Consider the following 20,852-nt stretch of genomic DNA (forward strand, 5'->3'; position numbering starts at 1 on the left):
TCTTGAACATTCTAGCTGTACTAGTCTTTATTGCTATTATAATTTCCAGCTAGCACAGCAAACTAATTTGTGGAGCTAAAAGTCTAACATATCTGGACAGCATCCCATAAGGAAAGAGTGGATTAGGATTATTTGTAATAGTTTTATTGTTAATGACATAAGGTAAAGGTAAAGGTAAAGGTTCCCCCGCACGTGCGTGCTAGTCGTTTCCGACTCTAGGGGCCGGTGCTCATCTCCATTTCAAAGCCGAAGAGCCAGCGCTTGTCCGAGGACGTCTCCATGGTCATGTGGCTGGCATGACTAGACGCCAAAGGCGCACGGAATGCTGTTACCTTCCCACCGTAGTGGTCCCTATTTTTCTATTTGCATTTTTACGTGCTTTCGAACTGCTAGGTTGGCAGAAGCTGGGATGAGTAACAGGCGCTCACTCTGTTACGCGGCACTCGGGATTCGACCCACCAAACTGCCGACCTTCCGATCGACAAGCTCAGCGTCCTAACCCACTGAGCCACCGCGTCCCTAATGACATAAGCAACAGGGTAAATATAATCATGCAAGTAATTTTGATTATATGTTCAGTAGTTCTAAGGTACATTTCCATATTTTCTAAATGCAAAAAAGCTTTAACAATGAGGCAATCCTTCAAATTTATACCCATTTCTAGTATGTTACTAATTTATGAGGTGCTTTATCAGCAAAAATATGTTTCATGTTTGTATAAAGCTTCTGATACATAAATGGGTCAAGTGCTTCCCATTTTCTTCTGTATCAAGGATGGCTGGGTCAAGCTGTCCCCCATACTGAAGTGAACATTTAAAAGAAGCTCCATATTAGGAATAAATGAACTAGTGAAAAGAACCATGTATTAACCTACTTTTCCAGAATCAGGACATTTGAAAAACTCAGCTGAGCTTTCTTCTAGGCCACATTAGAATATTCTCATTTTTCCCTAGAACATTAGGCTTCTGAAAGAACAAATATTACACATCCTTGTTGCAAACATCTATCTGAAAAGTAACTCTACCAGGTAGTCCAAACAAAATAAGCAAGGATTACGTTTAATCAAAGCTACCACTAGAGGTCAGACATGCTATAAACATCTTCAGACAAAAATTTAAAAAGTAAATCGAATGTTAATATTGTAGTCATTCCAATTCAATTAATGCCTTAAAGAAATGTATTTAATATAGCACAAAGAAGACTTCAAATAAAACTTTCCCAAGAAAATGCAAGCAGGACCAATTTACCTCACAACCACAAAAGTCCTGAAGGAAAAAGGCAAAACACTGGATGACATTAATGTGCTTCTGGCAATCTTTATTCGAATAGCAGAGGAAGACTTTGGGCCGAGGCTGCTGCCTTTCCACATGGAGAGATGCAGAATAGGTAGAAGATTCAGAACTTTCCTCATCTAAATGGGAATAGATATTTTCTAAATTGAAACAAAAAAATTAACAGTGAAGCATTTTACTATCTACACATGGAGAAGAACTGCATTATTTTCCCCTTTCAGCTTGCAAGATTCAAAATCTTGCTTTTTTCTCTCCTAATTCCAAAAACAGTCTGGGTTCCTCATTCTGCATATCTTGGCCAGAGGGTTTTTTTTTATCTAGGTGAGGCTACACGCTAGATCTTGCACTAATCTTATCAGATAGGGACTATGCAGTCTTCTACAACTGCATACACTCAGAAATACAACAGCCCTACTCAGTGCAAGCACAGAGGCTCCTTCAAAACATTAAAATAAGGCAGGCACAAATCTGTAATGCCAAAGGAATTCTTGCTTCTTTCAGGACTCAGCAGAATGTGTGCCTGCAAACAGACCCCACAAAAAGCAGATCACCCAGATGCTGCACTGCAAACAACTGATTCTCAAATTAATTTCCCCATGACTAGTTTTGTAAGGGACTTCCACCCCTCACGTCATTTAGAAGCAAAATGCCTACCTTGTTGCTTTTTGCGACACATCACTGTAAAAAGTGTTGCAAATGCAGAGATGACAACCAAGGGTACTGTAATGGCTACTGCTCTTATTGGACCTGCCCATGGGGAGTGCACTTGAAGAAAGCAGGGAAAAATACCTAAATTAGCTTTTCTTAAACTGAGGTATTAGAATCATTGCATCTTCCCACTATTGAAACATGCAAGGCAAACTTATTCTAATTAAATTACATTTTGTGATACTACTCCACTAAATAGTATGAACCAAGGCCTTCTGAGATGAATTTCTAATAGCCCCAGGCTTTGGATGAAGCCTTAACTATAATCTAGCACAGATCTGTGTAAGTTGCTCCCTCTTGAGGAGACAAACAACTTTTTTGGCTGTAAAAAGGCCACTATCCATTACTTTGGGGAAAAGCTTTTCATTTTTGTTGTCTTAATTTTTACTTATGATTTTAAACCTGGTGTTATACTTTCATTTAAAAATAAAGCATTGAGAGCCTGTGATACATAGTAGTGCAAGAAAGTTAAATAAATATAAAGTAAAGGTAAAGGTTCCTCTGCACATGTGTGCTAGTCGTTTCCAACTCTAGGGGCCGGTGCTCATCTCCGTTTCAAAGCCGAAGAGCCAGCGCTTGTCCGAGGATGTCTCCATGGTCATGTGGCCGGCATGACTAGATGCCAAAGGCGCACGGAACGCTGTTACCTTCCCACCGTAGTGGTCCCTGTTTTTCTACTTGCATTTTTACGTGCTTTCGAACTGCTAGGTTGGCAGAAGCTGGGATGAGTAACAGGCGCTCACTCTGTTACGTGGCACTCAGGATTCGACCCGCCAAACTGCCGACCTCCTGATCGACAAGCTCAGCATCCTAACCCACTGAGCCACCGCATCCCTTTAAATAAATATACAATTACATAAAACACAGAGATTCTCCCATTTCTGTATAATTTGAATGTCAGAGAGTCTGTGGCAAAGGGTCTCCATTCCAGAGCACTATCTAGCTAACTTCCCTTCATATATTTTAAATAAAATAAAATAAAATGACCAAATTCAGACTAAGAAAATTCACATTCATCACTCATCCACCTTCAGAATTGATTAGCACTGTTTTGCCAATGCAGAACATTCATTATATGGGGAAGAATCAGTAATAAGAGCTGAAAGAATGACCAGATTAAATCTGAACAAGCGCTCATCTCTACTGTTGTGGAATCTAAAATTTCAAAGTATAGGCTTAGGGCAGAGGTATTCTCTAAAGCTCTTTTTATATGCATATACTCTACTTACAGCTGCCTTATGAAATATTTAAAAATGTTTCATTAAAAAAAACAACTTTTAAAAGATTTTATACCTGGCTTTAACACATAGTGCATTGATTTTCTTGTTGTGTTGGTATCATCAACAAGCTTAAGGACAAAACAAAACAAAAGTAAATTATATGGCAGTATTTATTTTAGAAACATGGCAATCACTGTTTAATACTTAACTTCCAAGAAAAAAGTGACATTTTTCAGTAAGAGATAGGTTAACTTACACATGAATTGTCCTGTAATAACTAACCTCTGCGTTTTGATTAAACTGATTTAACACTGTGGTATTGATTACACAGAAAACAGTCAAAACTATGTGTGTGGGATCTTGTCCAAGTTTGATTCAGAAAGAATAGTTTCAAAATATCCATGTACTGTACTTGGCATTCTCAAGAAAAAAATAGTTTGGAGAAAAGACAATATTTGTCCAAAATTATTAGATTTAGGGTGGCCTCTTAAGAAAGGGACATGCCATTACATCTTTCACAGCTAAGGGCTCCACCCTCTTTCTTCAAGAAGCCATAACATTGTATGAATCCAACTGCAGGTCATCTTCCAAGCAACCTTGTCGGCCCTTAATCCAATAACTAGGCAGCCTAAGACACAGTTTGGAAAAATCTTATCCACTTCATTGGAAGTCATGGAAGTCACTCAGCTCAATAACCCACAAGGCTGAACCTCAGGCACAAGGCAGCCAGACTTGCCCAATTGGAGTCTAGCTCCTCATGGCTCTGAATTTTATGTAACCGTCTATCCATTGAACAACCAATCCCTTTTCTAATTTTCCAGCAATGTCATGTGCTGTATAAAACAGCCATGCAAACAAGAATTCAATTAAAATTTTACTTCAGTTCTGAAGAAGGATCAAGAATAGCTGATTTGCCATTTTGTTTTTATGATATTGATGCTTTTTTTATTAACAAGTTATTCTATATCCCCAAAATTGGCATGGGTGTCCCTTGCCTACAGAAAGAAGTGTCTAAAATTTACCAAACCTGAATTAAAATAAAACTATGAATCCTAAATGTGTATAAACGGCCATGATTTGGTGAGAGTGTCAGTCCTGAACAAGAATGCTACAAGATCCCCTAACAGAGTTGGAGAATTGTGACCTCATGAAATTTAGCACTTGCAAGATTTCAGGTGATTTTTTTAATGATGCTTGGGCGAACATATAAGATCAGATTGTTAGTGCCAAATAATTGTACAAACAAATAATTGTACATTATTCTATGATGTCATGCAAAACAAAGATAAAGTACTAACCACGCTCCTAGTTTCAAAGGAAATCACTGAATGTTGGCTACATATTTTTAATCTTATCTTCTACTACAAATAATTCATTACCTCAATGATATAATCTCCAGGTGAGACATTCTGAAGAATACAAGTTGTTACATCTGTTTTCTTTTCCTATGAAAAAACCAAACCAATTTTTCCTGCATTCATAAAATCTTTTCATTAGAAGAAACTACACTTTCATTACAAGGTTATCACTTTTGAAAGTTATGTCAATTCCCAAGCCATTAAAGATACAGATTTGTAAATGAAGTACATAAATCATTACGCCAAAAACCTTTGGAGTCCTTGTTTTATTGAAAATCTCTCTTTAGTCATAAAAGTCAACCAAAAATCTTTCCCTTGTTTTAAAGAATTCAGAACCTATACTCAACACAGAGGACAAGGTTTTTTTCTCATAGCCTTTCCTGGATTACAGCCAATTGTATCAAATTGCAAAAGGAAGTGTTTCTCCAAATGAATGCATATCACTGATTGCAATCAGCATTTAATCAAAATAAGAGAGAGAAAATTGCAGTATCCCTTGAATTATATTTCACTGAAAAGCATATTAACTTTGAACTACCCTTACTCAAAGTACATTGTTTGTTATTCCCAGGCTGAAATAAATAAAAATATAATAAAGTAATAGCACAAAAACTATAATTACAACTTTTAACTACATGTCATAAATATTGATTAAAAGAGTGCTATATATGCTTTCAAGTGCTCTAACCTAATGCTTAAATATTGCATTATCTTCCCCCCTACAATCGGCCAATGTAGAATTATCATCTCTAAAGCATGTATAATGTATAATATAATCCACCATTTTAAATAAAAGTGCAATTCAAAAATGCCAAGAACAGAAAAAAGTGGAGGAAAAAAAGATCAGAGATCTAGGGAACATAACCAACCCAACTAAATATAATAGGACTGAACCTTTTTTTGTGCTAAATCTGGAGCTAATGTAAGGTTCTTCAAAACTGAAGAAGCATCTAAAGTATGATGGGAATTAACATTCAGCAGGAGGTTACACCTGCTCTATTGTCATTCTGAACTTGCCCATATGGTTACCCCATTTCAGCTACTCTATCACAGTGTTTCTCAACTTTGGAAACTTGAAGACATATGGACTTCATCTCCCAAATTCCTCAGCCAGCATGGTTGGCAAGGAAATTTTGAGAGTTGTAGTCCACATGTCTTCAAGCTGTCAAGATCGGAGAAACACTGCTCTGTCAGAATTCTTCCCAACTTAATGTATCTGAACCCTGCCCCATAGTTGAAACTTTCATCAAATCCTGTTATTGTCAGCTGACCTAACTTAGTATAAAAGTCGTCTCTAAATGTCTTAGAAATTAGCTTAGATCCGGCATTGTAAAACATGAGCAAACCTGTTTACACATCTTCTGTTTGAACTGTCCATCAGTTTTGAGCTTGTAGTGCAGGTAGTAATATCTGAATCCAAAGTTATGTGGTGCATGATCAAAAGATACATGCATAGTAAAACCTTGCTGCGTAATATTCAAGCTTCTTGGCTTCCAAACTATCAAGGAAGAAAGATTTAGACAATGATTGGAACATAGTTTTTTGTAACTTGATGTAATCTTAGTAGAGACAATGTTAAAATTGTAGTTCCACTTACATGGTTTGCAGACCAAGTTGTCTGGCTGTAGCAGCAATTCACAAGCTATTTAAAGAAAAGAAATAGACAAAAGCAAAATTGTTGAGATTTCAGGTGTTCCGAATAGCTAACTTCACAAAGTAAAGTTTTCATTTAGACAGGAAAAAGATTTTTGCCTTTCTTTGTGTAAAAACTTTCAGACAGTAAAAGCTGTCTGTATCAGAGAGAAAAGGTGGGGCTCATGTAACAGCTTGGAATTTAGTTATAGTTCTGGAAAACCCTACCTTGCCAGAAACCTGGTACTTATTTTACATGAACAACTTGTTTAGGCTAATACCTAAACCTGTCCATATTTCCTAATAAAAGAGAGGTTAAGTGCTCCAGCAAATACATAGGATAATTCTATGGTTTTATGTTGCATGATACAAGAAGCATATGCATTTGTACATTGATCAGAAAACTAGGAATGAAGGGTTTGTCTGTTTCCTTCTACTAACTTGACATGTAAAAAGTAGCTAAGTCACTTTGAATTAGGACCGTGCAAATACTTCAAAATCTATATTTCAAAATGCATGAGGATGTGTACAAAGCATCTCTTTTCCAAACATGACAGTAGCAGCAGCAGCACTTTTTAAACTGCTTGAGCAAAGTCCTGCTTGAAAAGGTTACATAGGTCTCCAAATGATATGAAAGACAATAGAAGATCTTAATCTCATATGCCTGATACATGTATAGGCTGATGAATTTGTAGACTAGTCATTTAATTTCCCAAAGAAAATAACAGTTGCTGAGAGAAAGGCATGCGTACAGTTCTTTTACAGGAATGTCTTAGTAAAATCAACTCAGTGTATCAAAACCTCCCTAAATATATTTCCATAATTCTGATGCTCATCCAGTGGTGTGATTCAGCCAGTTCGCACCAGTTCGGCAGAACCGGTAGCTAATTTTTTGTTGCCCAGGCCCAGAATGGACTTCCGGAAGAGGCATCCACACAGAGCACCGGTTGTTCACATATTTGAATCCCACCACTGTGCTCATCCATATTTTCTCTTCAAGGCTTCCAAAGCCATTTCATTTAAAGTATGCTTTGATGTGAATTTTAACTAGAAAGCATGCAATTTCAGCTGCTATCAGTTTTCATTAAGATCCGTAAGGCACAAAGGAATAATTGTACTGTTGTACTTACGCCGAGTTCTGAAGAAAAAAGGATGGTAGTTACTTTCATTCTTAATGGATGGAAAAGGAATAATCTTTACAAAATAGTCAGTTTCAAATTTCAGATTTAGGAAGGGCTGAGATTCCACTCTCTGAAAGGGAAGAAATATAAGCCAATTATTAGTATATTTTAACATGTCCTGGATAATCATGCAATTGGAGGACATGTATATTCCTAACATAATTCCATATTTCCTATTTATAGGAATCAATGTTGGCACCAGAAGAAGACCAACTTCCTTATTTTATGGCTATCCAATTAGTTAAGATTTTAAGAAGAATTTAGAGTGTCAAATGAGTGTGATTAATTCTTATTAATGCTTACTGGATTCTCTAAATTCTTCTTTAAACTTTAACTAATTGGATTGTCATTAAAAAATAAAGAAGTTGGTAGAATAAAGTAGAGCAGTCCACAATCTTTGTTTCCTCATAATTCCACATTTTTCATACAAATGTAAATTGTGAAATTAAATATATTCAGATGCTGCTAAATTACAACTTCCCTCTTAAATATGAACCTGAAAAAATGCCACACCTTTAAGGAACCTATAGATTAAAATTATGGCAATTCTTAGAGCATACTTCTCAGGGTGAAGTGTGCACAGCCCAAGTGAGGGGTCCTCAGAGCCTGATATTCCAAGCAAACATTTGAAATAAAATATTCTTTAGTAGGGTTAGGGTCCCATCAATTTCAATAAGGTTTCTGCTCTGAGATTTCTATGACTTTCAACACCAAGACTTACAGTCCACTTATAACTTGAGTTGAGCTGCTTTGGGTCTTTTAAAAGCAACTGCTGACATTGTCTTCTCTCTGATTTTAATTCTTCAAGTATAACTCGAAATCCTTTCAGAAATTCAATACCTGCATATATTTAAACAGATCAATAAATAGATTTACTGGTGAATATGTTTTCCTTAGATTTATATGGCTATTCAATTTGCAAAAAGCGACTCTGACACACAATGTATAATAACATCAAAATAGGGAATGAGAAAATAAAATACATCCCGGACAGAAAAGAGAACAGAGAATAAAACACAAACAACAGGATGGCTATCATGAGACTTTTGCCTTTTGTTTAAGCTCCAATCTCCAATCATATACCCAACATTAAGTGTGTAGATCAGGTCTCAACATGGCTATTGTTGAGAATTCAGGGAATTAAAGTCTATACATATGGAGGACACAGATATGGTAGTGCTAAGCTTGGGACTAACACATCAAATAAGCACATAATTTAAGAAAACCTGGCAATTACATTTGTACTGCATGGCATACTTAAATAAGCAGATTCTAAGTAAAATATTCTAAGATCAGTTTAACTGCAATTGTATCTTCCCATGCTCCTACAGTACTTAGCGCTAAACATTTTTATTTATTTTCCTTGTTAAATTTGGTATTTAATTCATGTACATTTGTACAAATATTTTTCAGCTCTAAATAATCTTGCAACAAGGAAGGCAAATCAACTACCTCCTGTGTCCTTTATATTTAAAGAAAGAACACTACTATTTGTGCTGATATACAGACAGTGAATAAGAAAAATTAACCAGATCCCTGTTATCTGAGAGCCTTCAACTTCAGTTCCTTCTTGATATTTTGAGAAGGATTAACTTCTGATCATTACAAGAGAAAATGCCAAGCTTTGTAGGCCTTGGAGATTTAATGCATCCAAGTCTGCAGCTGCAAATTACCAATTCAGTAACACTGTGCACTTAGAAGCATTGGATATCACTTCCCCATTCTTTTTAATAGCTACCCACTAACAGCACTGAGTACATCTCTATTCAGATTAACAGCACACTAAATATAATGAAATACATTGTACTTTACCAAGATTTAACCATTCCTTTTACTGTTTCCCCAACATATATGTAAAAAATGCTTTTGCAAATATGTTGCTCTCATCAGCTCACTATTATGGCCCCTTTCAAAAAGCAGATGAGGTTTCAATGCAGCCTGTATAAATTTGAACACAATAAAAAACTGTAGGTGGGAACTCATTATTTTGGAATTCAGTACATCTCTACATTACTTCATGTTGATGAATCTTTCTTTTCTTTTAGGAATTACAATCCCAAGATCTGATATAAAAGATAAGTGTACAAATTACAGACACAGTTGACTTGATGTGAGCATTACTAATTTCTCTAATATTTATATCCAAGAAAGTCTGGGAGAAACTTGTAGGAAAAGGTTAAGTAACATGGAGGGAATAAGTTAAGAATGGCAAACACTTAAGGGCTCTATCTAATTCAAAGATGAAGATGATTTAAGAATGACAGAGAAAATGCAATTTTGAATAAAGTTGAGGTGTCTTTAAACAGAAGGGGGAAATTCTCCTTTACATTTGGCAATTTAGCTTGGCTTAAATGGATTGTCTTCAAATCTTTTAGAACAAACTTTATTGTTAATAACATTGTGCAAAGCTTAATTTCAAGAGATCTGAAACATGGATTCAATGGACTGTCCTTGAAGCTGACACAGTTTAGCTGGAATGGAAAAAAAAAGCAGAAATTTCCAAAGGGTTGGCATCTGTTTGAAATTCAGATTTTTCTCTACTTACCAATGGGGTTGGCTGTCCACAATACAGTCACTGCAACTTGGTCAGAGCATGCATACTGACTAATAGTGATGTTCTGTACATCTCCAATCACGTGTTTTCCTATTGAATTCAAATAAGGAGTACAATCTGGGGAAGAAACAACTTAATTAAATACATTTAAAACAGAAAATGTTTTCTGTATTATTAGAGAACGTTCAGAGAATGTTCCTAACATTCTCAATCATCTGGGTTGTGTATGTCCCAAAGGTGCTTTTCAAAAGGCAACTGGACTTTGTTTTTTCTTTGAAATAAAGAAGCTTCTTGGATGAGAAGAAAAACCTTTTTCAAAGAAAAAACTAAGGAAGCCCAGTTGCCTTTTGAAAAGCACCTTTGGGAGTCCAATGATATGATTTTATTTTTAATCAGTTGTTAGATGACCTGTGACCAGTTGGGCCCTCATTTCCTCATTCTGTGGCTTTCATTGTCATTCTGGAGACCTGGGGCCTTCCATCTCTTTCCTTATTTGCTCTTTGTCTCTGATCCTGGAGACATACATTACTCTCCTCCTTTGCCTTGTCCTCTGTTCTATTTCTGTGTCTTTTCTTGTCATTCTGAAGGCATGCATGCCTCCTCTCTTTCTCTCTGCTTCTCTCATGTTATTTGTTCTGACTCTTAATCCTGGAACTGTGTGGCCCTGGCCTCATTCAAGTCTTGTTTTCTGCCCCTCTTTGGTGTATTCTGAAGACATCTGGTATCATCTGTTGACTAGGACAACTCCCCTCTCTTTCCATACAGCATAATTAGATAGACAATATTTTTTATAATGGTTGATTGCACAGTCAGATGTTTAGATTGGATTGTGCATTTTTATCCACCTATTGAGTCCTTCCCAAGGACCTGGGATAGGCAGATGTTTGTCTGATGGCGTTAAAGGTGTTGTCACAAGATGTACACTGTTCCAAAGAAAGTTGCCTTTTGCAACTATTATTATTTTTGTACTTATTTTTTACTGCAATGCTATATGGTGCTTTCATCAACTCAGAAGAGTTCTCACTTCCTATTGGATCCCACATTGTTTTATGGGAAGCTCCAAATGATGATCATGTGACTATGGATGAATATGGCAAGGCAGTAGTGCAGCTGACTCTGGCAGTGTGGTGGTGCTGAAGTGGCCACAACTTGCCAAATTTCAGTCTCACATGACTAATGAGTCCCAGATTGATTCGAAAAGTGTTAGCCTAATGGATTCTGTGTCCATTAACATGGCATTGTTCTAAATTAGTGAAGATTCTCATTACCCATTTATTGCTGGAAGAGTAGCTATCCTCTCTTAGCTTACTCAGTTCTTTGTTATATAACAATGCTGTTCCTGGAATCTATCACTTCTTATTTGGCTGCATTATACTTTTTCCTAAGAAGAAGTAGCTAAAAGTAGATTTGTTAGAAATAGTAGAATTCAAGTGAATGACAGCAAAAGTTTCATACAGAAAAACAACCATCTGTGTAGGAAATTTGAAACAAGAGCTTCCTCCAACATCTGGATCTAATTAAAGGATAGCTTTGCATTTTGTTGGCAAAAAGTTTGTGCTCCAAAATGACAATTTGCCAAAAATCTAGAAGAATTCTGTAAACTCTCATAACCAAAAAACCCCTTACTTTCCATTTCTCCATTTCATTGCTAGGCTGTGTGATCTCCAGCAAAGCCATATACTGTGAGTAAAAATGCATTTCAGTCACTTTACATTACACTAAAACTTTAAAATTAAATAGTAAGTGTATCCTTGTTTATTGTGATAATGATTCTGTTAGCAAAGAAACTTTACAGATTGTGTACTTCAGAAATCTCATCTTTTCTTGTGAGGAAACAACCTAACTGTGTAAGATTGTGTTCTTGGCAGGGTTGCCCATTTGTCAAATAACAGATATCCTGGAGAACACAAACAAGTTTTCTAGAGTAAAGTTGGGTTAGTGACCTCTACATTTGAAATGATAAATTAGCACAACCACATTTCTCTTTAAAGAATATGCCTGGCTAGGCTAAAGTAACAGACAAAATTGTGTCAGATAAATCATATCATTAGGTTTGGGGGCTATACGTTTCAAGTTCTAAGCTCCTCTTGGTATACAGCCTTGACTTTCCCTTCGAAGAAGAAAGTGAAGACAGACACAAAAATAACAATTGCAGTATTATAAATTCAATGCAATCATGTCTATAGTCCTATATTCTGCATTCTCTCATTTTGTTTTTAGTTACTGTTGCTTGTTGCTTGCTGATTTTTTCTCTATCTTTTTATTTGTTGTTGTTAGCTGCGAAGTCGTGTCCGACCCATCGCGACCCTATGGACAACATTCCTCCAGGCCTTCCTGTCTTCTACCATCTTCTGGAGTCCATCTAAGCTCACGCCTACTGCTTCAGTGACTCCATCCAGCCACCTCATTCTCTGTCGTCCCCTTCTTCTATTGCCCTCGATCTTTCCCAGCATTAGGCTCTTCTCCAGTGAGTCCTTCCTTCTCATTAGGTATCTTTTTATATACCACAGTATAATGCTTATTTAGAGATTCAAATTTGCTTTAAAAAAACAAAACACCCAGTTTACGGTGTTTCCTGTGTTCGGCACCCTACAAAACATTGGTGAATACAACATAATTGCTAGCTACTTGTTTTCTGATGGAGATTGCCAAACAACAGTAATTCAATATTTCTAAAAACTTTAGAGTGAATGATTTATTTATCTGAGTCACGTGGAACAGTAAAAGAATCAAATCCTATTTGTTTGCTGCTACAAATGTTAGGAAAGCACAGAAATGGCCCAAATTGTCCTGCCTTTCTTTCATATATTCATCAAAGGTATAAATTGTTTTACCTGATCTTATTTAGATAAAATTTGAATAAAGATACCATGGCTGAACAAAATAGTTTTAATTTACCCCTTAAGTTTTTAATGGACAAAACATTTTGCTTTATTTCAAACTCATCTTAATTAAAAGTCTAAGTGATTAAATAAGAACAAATTCAATGTTTTTCTTTGAGAGAAGTCATGATGCAAAAGGATAACTTACTGTCATATTTAAAGGTAATATTAGGCAGCCCAATATTCTTTCCATTTGGAGAGAGGCCCTATAGAAATACGAGAGAACACAGCATAAGCCAGTGGCTGAGACAGTAAGTTGGACCTAGTTGATGAATGAATTCATTTGACTACATCATCCCAATGTGATACATGTTTTATAATTGTTTGATACATTTTTAGTTCAAAATGCCTTTTAGTGAAGGCCAGACAATATAAGGTAATCCTCAAGCATGCTGCAAATCTACAGAAAGATCATTAACAAAAGAAACACACACAACTTCTTAAATTCAGTTCTTTAAGAAACCCAACTCTCATTTACACAACCAAAACAAGTACTTCTGTGCTGATATATGCTCCAAATCTTCTGAATATTTTTTGTTTTCCTAAGTGGAACAAAACAGAACACTTTCATCATCCACAAGTGAAAAGGGTCCTCCCCTCACCCTTCAGCAGGATATTTACTGTGGTAAAGAAGGAATAGCACAGATTTTCCCTGGACTCCTGGACGCTAAGCATGAGATGGGACATCATCACCTGAAAAGGTTTCCCCTTCCCATTGTAGGAAGCCATTTCCTAGCACAGGGGTAGGCAACCTCGGCTCTTTTATGACTCATGGACTTCAACTCCCAGAATTCCTGAGTCAGCTCTTCAACTCTGGGAGTTGAAGTCCATGAGTCATAAAAGAGCCGAGGTTGCCTACCCCTGTCCTAGCATAAGGATCCTAGGAGCCCTTCTCCCTACTCCTGCCCAGGAAACAGTTATTGTCTAATGTAGGCAAAATCCCTATTCTCATTGTTTATAGCTTATTTTAAATACATAGCTAAAAGGTAAAGGTTCCCCCACACATGCATGCTAGTCGTTTCTGACTCTAGGGACCAGTGCTCATCTCTGTTTCAAAGCCAAAGAGCCAGCGCTTGTCTGAGGACGTCTCCATAGTTATGTGGCTGCCATGACTAGACGCCAAAGGCGCATGGAACGCTGTTACCTTCCCACCGTAGTGGTCCCTATTTTTCTACTTGCATTTTTACGTGCTTTCGAACTGCTAGGTTGGCAGAAGCTGGGACGAGTAACAGGCGCTCACTCTGTTACGCGGCACTCGGAATTCGACCCGCCAAACTGCCGACCTTCTGATCAACAAGCTCAGCGTCCTAACCCACTGAGCCACCGCATCCCTAAATACATAGCTAGTACCTGCTAAAATCTCAAAAACTGAGTAAATACTACAATGACTGAGAACATGTCTTCCTAGAACTCTCTAAATTTCTTCGTTACTAGCAAACCCAGGAAAAGTTAAACAAGGGACTATGCTTTTTTTTTCAAGTTGCAGAATTCACACTTCGATTCCACCATTTGGCAGCCTAGGAATAATTTTATAACATTCATTTCAGGGCAAAAAGTATTGGACATGGTGATTGTTAATGCTTTCCTAGCAAGATAAATGAGTGAGTTTTATCAATCATAGCTAACTAATAAATAAAATGTCAGGTAATGGAATGTAATTACTTTGTGATTTTTTTATTTGAACAGTAATAATAAACAGTAAACAACCACCAAAGCTATTGTGTCTGTCTAACTTTTGAAACCTTTAACTGGCCACACAACAAAAGATTTGTGGACATTTTACTGTACCTGCCTCTAAGCTAGCCATCCAGACTCTCAAAATATTGCTGCAGAAGATTGCTGCTTCATCAGTTGGCTTAATTGGGTGCAGGTCGTCTTTGAAATACGACCTTTTGTTCAATATCTGTTCAAAATTATGACAGTGCTGAACAAAGGGGCTTATGACCCATGCTTGAAAATACAGCCATTGCAGCCTCATGATTAAAATTCAGGCACTTGGCAATCCAAATATAACAGAATAGAATTGGAAGGGACCTTGGAGGCCTTCTAGTCCAACCCCCTGCTCAAGCAGGAAAACCTGTACCATTTCAGACAATTGGCTGCCCAATTTCTTCTTAAAAACCTCCAGTGTTGGAGCACCCACAAAGTGCAAAGTTGTAATTAGAGAGACAATGAAAAGTACAGCATATTAACAAGTGCTTGAAAATCCAGTTGGAAAAATAAAAAAAAATATTTCAAATCATTTATGTATAGTCTACACAAAATATTCCATGCTATCCTTCCACCTCTTTTAAGATCACAAAAAATGATATTCAAGAATGAACAAAGAAAGAGTAATTATATTACGCAGCAACAATTGATATTTTTTTCTCCCACAAAGATTTAGTAGACCTGCCTGTGCAGTTTCTTTAAACCACCCCTTAGCATTTTCTTGGATTCCATTATATTGACAGGAAAAAAAAACAACCATTGTTTTCTCTTCTCTCAGAACAATCAATGGATTAAAGCAATTCTTTGCCTCCTACAGAGTTGCAACACAAGTGAATTTAGGTTAGGACTCTGGGGCAAAAGTTTTTCACTTACAGTGAGGTTTTTTAAAAAAAAATCCTATGGGAATATACTGGTGAACTGCTTTGCTACAAAAAGGAATGATTTTATATTTCAGCTTCTGACAGTTCAGCTATTTACTATTTATGAAGCAGCATATATATTCTGAATTAGTCAATAGAATTTAATGGAGAGAGATCCTGGCTATTTATGATGCGGTTTTAATATGCCTGATGCAACTCTATTCCTCTTTTATCAAGATTTTAAATTAAAAGGATTCCAGAGAGGACATATGCTGGAATCAATTCAAGATTCTGGCAGTTAAAATCTACTACTAAATTCTAATTGTACTTATAAACATGCAGAAGAATCAATTATATAGCTCAAATACATTGTTCTTACTTGGAAACCAAAGACAATCAGAAACCTAGGGTAAATATGAATGGGGAGACTTTCTATTTATATTGTGTATTTCCCCATAATTCATTACAGTGCAACAAACAGATTAAAAGAAGCAAAGGACAGTAGAAATATTCTATAAATAATATACAGGATATACTGTATGTATGCCCTTCAAAACACATGCAAAAACTATGGAAGTAAACATTTTTTTAAAGAATCTGAACATTAATAAGACCAGCTTAAAATCAGAGCTTAGATAAAATTCCACAAACAATGCATATAAAGCAACTATACGCTTATAACTACAATCTTGTTGGTATAAGAAGCAAGTAAGTAAGCAAACTCACAGGTGCTTTTTATTTAGCTTTTAGATCTTCACTTCCCCCATCTACCTCCAGCCTTTTTAGTGGCAGTCTCCTCTATATCTTTTCCTATCCTCTATGTGAGGGATCTTCAAACTTGGCCCTTTTATGACCTGTGGACTTCAACTCCCAAAATTCCTCAGCCAGGCATGCTGGCTGAGGAATTCTGGGAGTTAAACTCCACAAGTCATAAAAGGGCCACGTTTGAAGATCCCTGCTCTATCTAGTGGGCCACTGTGTCAAGGTGCATGTGTTCAGAGTCAAATAAAACAATAGTGCCCTGCTTGGGATGGGCCAATCACGTATCAATAATAAACAAGAAATTGGAGATGGTAGAGCCAAATGATAATACAGTCTATTACAGCTGGTAGGGTACTGTGAGATTCTGTTTTAGGTTCAGTATTCTTCAGCAGTTTCAACTTCATAAACTGCTTAGACAACAGGATATTATTATTTATTATTTGGATTTATATACCGCCCCTCTCCTGAAGGACTCGGGGCGGTGTACAAGGCAATTAAAACACTATATATAACACATAATATACAAAATTAAAATAAATTAAACCAAGTAGCCCTAAACAATAAAACACGTTCTAAAATGTAAAATTTAAAATCTAAAATCTAAAATCCCAGTCCCTCGATCCAGGCCAGCAAGTTCAAATAGCCAAGTCTTTAGGTCGCGGTGGAAAGAGCGAAGGTCCGGAGCCATCCGGAGCTCAACAGGGAGATGATTCCAGAGGGCAGGCACGCCCACAGAGAATGCTCTCCCCCTGGGGGCTGCCAGGATAGAAGGAGAACTCATTAAATTTGCAGATGACACTAAGTTGGGAGGAATAGCCATCACTTTAGAACAGGGGTGTCAAACTCGCAATGTCACGTGACATGTTGTGACATGTCATAACTTTTTTTCCATTGCTGGCAATGGGGTGGGTGTGGTTTTGCTATGATGCATCCGGCCCATGGGCCGGCAGTTTGACAGCCCTGCTTTAGAAGGTAGGCTCAAGATCCAGAAGGATCCAGAAGGATCTTGATAGACTTGAATACTGAAGACCATCACCTGGTGATGTTGTCTATTCCACAATAAGTAGGCGATCCTGTCAAATACTTTACTGAAGTCCAAGTATACTATATCCATAGCATTTTGCTAGTTCACTAATTTAGTCACTTTGTCAAAGAATACAATATTATTTGTCTGGCATGATCTGTTTTTGACAAACCCATGTTGGTTTCTAGTAATAGCTTTAATATTTCTCTATGTCTTCTCTGTATTTTTCTGGGGTTTTTTTCCAGACGAATGCCATTGTCATCTGTGGTCCAATCTGGCCACTAAGAAATATCTTCCTCATACAGCTGCTGAGCTAACTAGCAGTGAGATCTCTAAGTTAAAACGTTTGATGGCTTCTGATTTGCCAGAGTTTCAGACTAGCAATTGAATCTCCTTCAAATAACATGCCTGCTAATCTAAAAACTTTTTAAGTAGAAAACTTGTGAATTAAATGCAAGATGAAAAGTATGTAGTCCACCACCCGGTTTCAGTTCTGGCCCTTCCCATCGTTGGATTTCAGCAACTGAATAAAATCTTACCTTACCAAATTCAAGTTTAGGCATATTTGCAGGATGTCAAAATTGGTAACAAAAAACAAAAGGATCTTGTATAACCAAGGACATGTAAAAACGTGCAACTGTATAAACTGGTTAACCTTAGAAGTCAAAGGCAGGTGTAAGGAAGGGAAAACAAGGCATCTGAAGGTAATTAGTATCTGAGTTAAACCTCTTTTCAAAAGATGTAAACTGCTGCTTAAGGGATCAAAACAGATACTATTTAGTGATTTCAGAATGCACCTTGTAATCGGGGAGCCTGTCTAGCTTCCTTTTCATTTGCTTATCTTATCTTTAGTTTTAAGTATATCAAGTTTAAAAAGGTTTCCTGAAACAGGAAGGAGACAAAATTACCTCCCATTAGTCTCATCTGTTGTTACTCATTCATGCCTTGTTAGAAGCAGATGAAAAGCCTTTCAGTCATTTACTAGAAAACAAAAACTCAGGCCAGCCAGAAAAAGTGGAAACATGGTTGTCCTATAATTGTGGTCTTTTTGTTCCTTTTTTTTTGAGGTTTACAAAACCATATATTTCATGTTGCAGATGCTCCCACTATGGCCTACCTAAATTAAAAAAAAACCAGGCAGTTTGTTCAAATTATAAGCACCATATAATGGATGCAATCAGCATCAGTTGCTTTGATGATAAATCCAAACTTATTAGGCAGGCATACTGCTGGGAAGGGAGAACGACAAAAAACATCTGGTCTGAAGTTAAGACTACCCAGACTTCAGGGCAGCTTTTAGGGGGAAAAAGGTTGGCATATTGTGACTTTTCCAAAAAGCTGTATTTACAGAAGCATGGTAAGATTTGGTTCTTTTTCAATGCAAGAGGGATGGAATATTCTTACTATTCTGATGGTCACATGTTAAGAAGTCATAGCTTCTTATAAGCATTGTTTGTTGGCCTGGCTCATCCATACCACTAAAGCAGGGGTAGGCAACCTTGGCTCTTTTATGACTCGTGGACTTCAACTCCCAGAATTCCTGAGGCAGCAGCATGGCTGGCTAAGGAATTCTGGGAGTTCACAAGTCATAAAAGAGCCAAAGTTGCCTACCCCTGCACTAAGGTAAAAGCTGTAGTTTCCTAATCACAAACAATCATATAATAATAAAGTGGGAAGGGACCAACTTTATTATCGCATGAAGCCCTGAAAAGTTCATAGGAAACTGTAAACCTGAATAATGTGTGCTTGATAGATTCTACCAGGTCCTATGAAATGTCAAACCCATGCAAATCTGAACTCTTCCCACATCAGCTAGGCCAGGGGTAGGCAACCTTGGCTCTTTTATGACTCGTGGACTTCAACTCCCAGAATTCTGCTCACGAAGTCTGGAAGTTGAAGTCCACGAGTCATAAAAGAGCCGAGGTTGCCTTACCCCTGAGCTAGGCCAAGCAAAAATTCACTTGTACCCTTAGTTTCTACGACATAATGGCTAAAAGAACTGTGACAGCTGTTCTTAAGTGGAAAAAACCACACACACTAAAAGTCAACTCAAGATTTAAGTTGCTTCTTTTTAATCCATTTTTAAAAAACAAATATCAAAGTGCTTCCCCAATTTGTGTAGTGTTAGAAATTGAACCCTGGGATCGTAAGGCAACCCTCTCTCCTAACACTAGGTCTCATCTCTCCTTCCAAGAATTCCTAGGGCTGGGTTGGATCTAAAATTTTGTTCATCTCTTCACAGCCTCAGCAAACCTGGTCCAAGAAAATTCAACTGTGTGGCAATGTTAGCTTATGAATGTGTTTCTTTTTGCCATTTTAATGTCACAATTTTAAAAATCTTCCATCTGAAAAGAGTTTCACGCTGAATTATCCAAAGAGATTCACTCTGTCTTACAGACTGAAGCACATGAAATTCATTGTAGCATTTAGGCGTGCATATATACACATCTGAAGTGGATAAGTGTCTTACAGCTCCAATATGAGCATCCTCTATCTGTCAGATGCAAATTAAAGGAGACATGCCCATTCCTGGATTCCCAGAGCAACCATGCAGCTCAAGAAGTCATCCAGCTGTGTGCCTACATTGAATTCAAAGCATCTGTGCTCACTTTGGATACAAATACTGCATATCTTTAATCATGTACTTTGCAGATTACTTATCTCACTTTCTGGTTATGTTCACACAACGCAATAAGCCTGACTCCTGGGTGAGCCCCTACCTGCATCTTATTAAATCATAAACTAGCCTGGAAGCCTAGATTTGTGCATCATCCTAATGTAATTTATAGGTTGTACCATCCAGAAAGAATCAAATTAAATCTTAATTTGCTTCATCAAGCAATTCCAGAGTCTCCACCAATAAATATACAGTATATCCTACTTTTTGAGTGAGTATAGGATATGTACTCACCCAACTCAGCTTTAACTGAAATAGCTGGAGTACTTTCATCCATATCAAGTATACTCTTCAAATGATATATTTGGTCTAAGAGTAATACATGTTTTAAACCCATACTTCAGCCCCATGTAAGAGCATAAATCTAAGTTTGTTTCTGTATATTTTAATAATTAGGGCTAAATACCGATTAGCATTTCACTAATTTTTAACAGAAAATTCATACATGCTTGTCTAGATGAGATTCAACAATAAAGAGGAAGCCATGACCCTGTCTCAGAAAAAAACCCTACTCCTATATAAGGAGAGATATTGACTTGTTCTATTAATTCACCATTCAAAAAAACATATGACAAGATAGAATAACAGAGTTGGAAGGGACCTTGGAGGTCTTCTAGTCCCCTTGCTTAGGTAGGAAACCCTATACCATTTCAGACAAATGGTTGTCCAATCTCTTCTTTAAAAAGTCTAGTGGAACTTGGAGCATTCACAACTTCTGGAGGTACCGGTAAGTAGTTCCACTGATTAGTTGTTCTAACTGTCAGGAAATTGCTTCTTAGTTCTAGGTTGCTGTCTGTTATAAATCTGTTGTGTCAAAAATGACATAGATTTCTGCAAGAAGAGTGGCAAATGATGAAACATGCCCTGTGATGTTCCCCAGTCAAAAAAACAAAAAACAAAAACAGTCCTTCTGAGAAGTTTTTCCTTCCCAGTCCCAATCCTTGCTTACCTCTGGACAAGCTCTGGTTTGCCAATATCTTTCCTAACCTCTG

The 20,852-nt window shown here is 37.1% G+C and overlaps 1 protein-coding gene across 1 annotated transcript in view; it reads right to left on the reverse strand.

The window, feature by feature from the left end:
* The window catches only part of IL17RD (interleukin 17 receptor D), a 55,312-nt gene that overhangs the window by 8,642 nt on the left and 25,818 nt on the right, over positions 1-20,852 (reverse strand). The window contains exons 2-11 of the mRNA XM_081315529.1: positions 12,976-13,033; positions 9,937-10,062; positions 8,113-8,231; positions 7,341-7,461; positions 6,176-6,220; positions 5,925-6,076; positions 4,600-4,665; positions 3,294-3,348; positions 1,947-2,057; positions 1,248-1,432 (exon numbers count right to left, since the gene is read on the reverse strand). Of these exons, the coding sequence (XP_081171655.1) occupies positions 1,248-1,432; positions 1,947-2,057; positions 3,294-3,348; positions 4,600-4,665; positions 5,925-6,076; positions 6,176-6,220; positions 7,341-7,461; positions 8,113-8,231; positions 9,937-10,062; positions 12,976-13,033 (1,038 nt within the window). The remainder of the gene's footprint in view (positions 1-1,247; positions 1,433-1,946; positions 2,058-3,293; positions 3,349-4,599; positions 4,666-5,924; positions 6,077-6,175; positions 6,221-7,340; positions 7,462-8,112; positions 8,232-9,936; positions 10,063-12,975; positions 13,034-20,852) is intronic.

Source organism: Vipera berus, assembly GCF_964194415.1.
Source record: "Vipera berus genome assembly, chromosome: 2".
Classification (NCBI taxonomy): Eukaryota; Metazoa; Chordata; class Lepidosauria; order Squamata; family Viperidae; genus Vipera; species Vipera berus.